The sequence below is a fragment of the Anopheles marshallii genome, chromosome 3, assembly GCF_943734725.1.
Source record: "Anopheles marshallii chromosome 3, idAnoMarsDA_429_01, whole genome shotgun sequence".
Classification (NCBI taxonomy): domain Eukaryota; kingdom Metazoa; phylum Arthropoda; class Insecta; order Diptera; family Culicidae; genus Anopheles; species Anopheles marshallii.
Window position 1 is genome coordinate 10,776,752 of NC_071327.1, and position 6,000 is coordinate 10,782,751.

The following is a 6,000-nucleotide window of genomic DNA, read 5'->3' on the forward strand; positions in this document are numbered from 1 at the left end:
ACGGTAAAATAATGAAATGCCGAGCACCAGAGGTGTGTGGAGGGGTCGGTTGGTGATACATGTTGTTTCTGGCTGCCCCGTGCTGTGGACAACAAATAAACACCCCGATGGTCCGTATGTGTGCGTCACTTTTCGGTCCGACAACCTCCGGATTATGTTTATTTTCCATCATTCTTCATGTGTGATGCGTGATGTTGCGGCAGGGAGCTTCAGGGTGGCAAGGATGCGTTTGCTTTGCGTGATTGAAACGATCATAGAGCGGCGGCACAACTACCCGGAGTTGGCAGTCACCTGATGATCGTGCCACGATTGGGTGGAATCAAGACAACAACCAACGAAAAAAAAAGAGGAGATGACCTAATCCATCGCTAATACGAAAAACATCGCGATATTCGGTAGCTGACAGGTTGACCGTCAGAAACCCATCTTGTCAATCAACACAATCGGAATGTTGCTGCCACGGCAGATCCACGGTCAATGTAAAGGCACTTGACGCTTGTCGTAGTTTCGGAAGTTTTGGCTATCGAACAGAATCGAAGCTAATGGACTAATCTCGTCAAACCACTATGTTTAACGCCTCGTATGGCGAACCGCCCCTATCTGTGTGTAGCAGAAGAAGTGTTAGCAGATTCCACAGCCATCAGTGATTTGATCAAAAGCGAACCGAGATTCCCAGTTCTCTTGAGCAACCCCTCAACCTGGTGCCAGGATTTGAACATAGCCACTAGACATTGTTTTAAGAATGCACATCAACAGCCTTACATTACCCTAAGCGAGGATTTATTTTGCGAAATTGCCAAACGAAACATGGCGGACGTACGATCGGGCGACGGTTGGTTCATTACTCCCCAACACCCGGCCGGGTTGATTGAGGTACCGTGCCGTAAAATGGGTGTAGATTAAAATAACTAGCGGCAATAATTATGTATTTAACTGCCTGCCTGGGGGCCTGGCGGCCGGTTAAAACCATACTCTTCTACACCTTGCCAGATCATTACCCGAGGCCTCTGCTTTCTATTTCCACAACACACAACCGCATTGCACCGACCGGAGATTATTTCTCATATTATAGGCACGAAATTTGCCATCGGTTTCGGTTATTGCACCGCGAAAGAGTGCGAAACTCTGGCAGATGAGAGAGAGAGAGCGAAAACTATCGCCATAACAATATTATTTTCGAACTCCAAAGAAGCAAAAAAGCCATTACCACCGATGGATTGATTTACATCCAAAATAATGTGTACATATATATATGGGGGTTGGAGAATGGGGGGTTGGAAAATACAAAAGACAAACCTACCCTTGTGGTGATAAGCGTGCGCTACGATTCAGGCTGCGCGTTTCATCGTCCGGTCCGGAACCACCACGGTCCGGCGAAGTTTTGATGCCGATCGGGCTGAGGTTGGCACTGCCGGGTGTGGAACTGGCTGCTAGCTGTCCACCAGGTGACAGGGCACCGGCACCACCACCACCACCCCTGACCGCACCGTTCCCACCGTGCCGCTGCTGATCGTCATCGTCGATTACGTTCTCGTTCGTCACGATCTGTTCGAGCATTTGAATTTTCAACATTTTCACAGCGTGGATTTTTTTTTTCTTCACAGACTTCAGTGCAGACTTTGCCTCCCGGACAACACTGGATTTTTGTTTTGTTATCTAACTAGAGATGAACTTCTTATCCATGTGTGATCACTTCAAGCGATCATTGGTAGTATTTTGAAGCATGAAAGATTCAAGATGCTGCGGCTCGTTTTCACTTGGACACTGCCGAACAATAATGAACTTTGAATTGATTTTTCACACACTTGTCACACCACTCTTCGATTTTTCTCCCCCATCGGGGGTACATACATACACATCGATACTAACAAACAAAACTCATACAGACGCGCACGTGCCTGAGAAGATGAACAAGAAAGCATAGATTAGTAATACGGGGTTTTGGGTCGCACGGGGCCGCACCCCCAAAACAAAGGGATCGCGGAGGCGGGTGGCTAGTAAACTACAAGCGGTAAATTTCACGAGTCACCTCTACGCACACGCACGCGCTCACGTCGAGTGCCGGTAATACATCAATTTTAAGTAATTTTCTCGCACTTAACTACGGTTCGAGCTGATTTTTGGAATTTTTCCAACCTTGCCGCTTACCCCACACACCCCCCCATACAGCCCACCTGAATTAAGATCGTCAGCGGCAACAGTAAGCGACACAGAACGACGACACCTTGGATGTTTCGAAGGGGTGGTTGTTTATTTTTTTTGCTTTACTCCTTCACGTCTCACCATTCACATTCCGGCACGTGTGTGTTTCACCTGCCATCCAATAAGTGGCGCCGCCTTTGGGTTTTTTGGATCGACTTTTCCAGACTCGTTCGATACGAGCCGCATCCGTTTCACATTCGTCTTCGCGTCTCATAGGGGGGAAGGTGTGTTTGTGTGCATTAATTATTGTAATTGCACTTTCAGTTCGCTACTTCCACCGCAATGCCACCAACTTTGTGTAACGCGATGTGCAGTTGCGTATTGTGCGCTACAGCGCTGATTGCGTTACGCAGTACAGTTCCCGCACCACGAAGGACACACCACCGCTTATGATGATGATGATGGTTAGAGAATGATGAATGGATAATTTTCCACCATATTTTACTCTCTCAATTCAGTGACCTTTCCTCGAGATGTAGAGAGTCCCTCGAAAACCGGAAGCTGGCAATCCTTTCGATGTGTGCACTCTTGGCAGATTGTCCTCGGAGTATTCACTAAAAATAAAGAATGAGCACAGAAAAAAAACCATGTACTATTAAACTGACAATTTACCACTTATTGTGACGGGTGCTTATGTTGGCAGTGAAATCAGGTTACAAAATTACGGCAAATTGAACCATAAATTTCATTTAAACACAACCGCACAAACGCGATGAATCAGACTGTGATGGAGCGATACATTAATCGGCCAAATCAATGGTGGCGGCCCATGATCAGGGGGTGGGAAATGAGATAAATGTGTGTGGTTCATCAGCACCGCTTGCCTTCTGGTCGATGGGTTTTGATTTGGTTCATTACTTGGTTTGGAACTTTCCTTCAAAACTTGCATCTACGATACAAGTGTGTCGGTTTTCGTCTCTTTAGATAATAAAAAAAAACAACACACCCCTAGACGATACAATTTGGACCTCGAGCTGTAACTTTCTAACGCCGGCTAAGGTCCATTCGGCCCATTAATCCTCTTCATACCGTGTGCTTGACCACGTGTGCTCGAGACGCGCTCGAAACGTTGACGATATGGCATGGGTGTATATTAACAATGGTGTCTCTTCTGCCGCCAAACAGGAGGATCATCGATTTCACACCCTTTCGCGGTGGACAATCAATATGTTCGCATCGCGCGTGTTGGAGGTTTCGGTGGTAGATTTTGTTGGTGTGCCGCTAGCGATCCATCATATCTGGTTCATTTAGTTCCGCCTCGTTCACGACTGGGGTGGGGGTGTATGTGTGGGTTCATAGACAGACGCTTCGGTTGGCATCACGCGGAACTCCTTCTTTAAAGGTGCGGCGTTGGTCAATACATTTCAACTTTCGGCAGACGCACCCACACGCCCGGCTGGCAGGAAAACAAGTTTCACGCATCGGCAGTATCGAAAGTAACGCTCATAAATTATCTGCTTGTTGTTACAAATACTTCCTCTAGCCATCTTCTTTGCCGATACGATCTTTGCGAGTGGGGATCTGCACACCGGCAAAGATAGGGTGTCGATCGTGTCTTAAAGAAAAACGACACAAAACCTTCATTAAAAAAACATAGGAAAAAAACAATCGGCAAGGCCTTGACAGTATGTTGCACAAGACGCTCAATTTGATAAGCCGTCATTCTAATTCATCTGCAAACCATTCGCACACTGTCGCCGCTGGATTATGAACCTTGTCGTCTAATCTAATTTGCGCAAAAAGGTTTGTCTGTTTGTTTTAAACAGATTTGTGGTGGTACACCGGTGGGAGGGGGGCGGGGGAAGCTTTTATTATTGCTTCGTTTCTTTTATTAACGCCCGCCATTAATTCCCAAGCAAAATAAACACAATTTAACAAATCACCATCATTCGCACGGGTGCTTGATTTGCTTGACCATCTCCTTCCCATACGGAGGTGGTGGAGGCTGTTGTTATTCTTCTGCCCGACTCTATCGCATCTCATAAAACCCACGCCTTCTAAACACCTCGTGTTTTTCATCTGTCGTTCATCTCCTTCCCAACGGTGAGATCTATTTTATGCCATCACCGATGGCACCCCGGACCAACCGGACCCTGCAGTTTTTGCTGCAAAGCGTTTGTCGTGGGAGAATAAACGATCTGTTGCAAACACAGCATTACAACGATCATGCCAGCATCCACATCTGATTAGTGTGTTCGGTTGTTATGTTTTACATGAACGGAGGATCACCTAAATAAAACGAAACCCACCAACAATCCACCCACCCTACTTATGTTTCTGTGCGGCATTTTTTCTCAAGGTGTGACTTCTTTCTTTTCCCCTCCCCATTCGACGGTGATTTACCACCCTCTTTTCGTACCTTTTCCTATCTAATTTCAAACACAAACAAATCTAGCGCCAAAAAGCATCGTACGATCCAGCATGACTCAATGTCACGATGATGGAGTTTTTTTTAGGGGTAGCGCGCTTTTAGACGAGCATCATCAACCCAACAACAGAAAGCCAAAAATTAGCACTCAAAAAGAGATCGACCGATCGATGGTATGCAATAATCGCGAGCGCGAGCGCAACAAAAAAAAAATCAGACACTCACCAAATGGACAGTGTGCCAACAAGAAAACCCCCCACACCGGCTTTCTGTTTTCATTATTGCGTTACGCGATCGCGGATCCATCACCGATCTAGCTCGGGGTTTTTCTTCGACATCTTCGACGGGCATGGAGATTTGACGCATTGTTGACGTTGGATCTGGAACCGTTTGCTTTGACCCGGTCGGCGGTGAAGCTGCTCTGTTTACCGCTTCGAGAGGCAATATTATGTTTTATGGGAATTCGGGCAGGGCCTTGATTTACCCAAGGCAAGGTTTAGTGAAGACCAAATCGGTCTACCAAGATCGCGATAAAATGGGTCAAGGTTTTTATTTTTCTTCTCCTGCCGATGTTGTGTATTTATCTGATGCATTATTATACTTTTTTTTCCTGATGATCAAAGAACCGATTTCTCAAGAGTCATTTTTCATCAGCAGCGAGAAACATGAGTTCGTGGAATCGGGAAGGAAGGAGCAGTACAATTCAAGGAACCTATTTCCCGTAGTAAACTCATGAAAAATGTTTCTGATTTGTAAACGCATGGTTGGGAAAGCAAGCTGAAATCAATTCTCGGAAACTCTGGCCATGAAGCATGCAACGCACACCTTGATCCTAACGCACGACGTACTTCATTAGAATTAGCAAATTGTGAAGCTCTGTGAGGCTCTGTTTCCATGTTGTTTCAACTCGTTTGTTTTTAAATTCCCTTTTTTTTCGCTCCCCTTTAACCATCCCTAACTCACATTCCCCTCCTGCTTTCCATTTAATCCGCATCAAACGAAACAGAGTGTTCTGTTTTCCACCGTAAACGTACAACGGGATGAGCTGGGAGCGTGCGGATTTTAGCTGTTGTGGTGTCCGTACCGTACCGAAAGCGAACTTGACTGCCCAATCAGCCTGCTACCGACAGCGAATAAAATTTCCTTTTACTCCTGCGTGAAAAGCTTCCGCTTCCGCTTTAATCTCAATGTTTTTTTTTATTATTTTCAGCCTCTTCTTTTTCCCCCGGTTTTCTTACTCACACCCAATCTCCCACTGAGCTTATCATCTAAAAACAATTGCTAAACTCCAGCCACCTGTCAAGTATTTGCCATTTTAGTCCCGTGTACCAGAGCCAACCAGTCGCTCCGCTTCCGGCCGGTTCTTCCCGGTGCTGGGTGCGGGCCCTACCTTTGCGCTTGTTTCTCGACGGGATCTAATTTAAAATTAA

The 6,000-nt window shown here is 46.1% G+C and overlaps 1 protein-coding gene across 1 annotated transcript in view; it reads right to left on the reverse strand.

Annotated features, from left to right (window-relative positions):
- The window catches only part of LOC128716312 (rap1 GTPase-activating protein 1), a 138,364-nt gene extending 136,792 nt beyond the window's left edge, over positions 1-1,572 (reverse strand). Inside the window, exon 1 of the mRNA XM_053811232.1 lies at positions 1,301-1,572. Coding sequence (XP_053667207.1) covers positions 1,301-1,572 — 272 coding nt within the window. The remainder of the gene's footprint in view (positions 1-1,300) is intronic.
- Between the last annotated feature and the right edge of the window lie 4,428 nt (positions 1,573-6,000).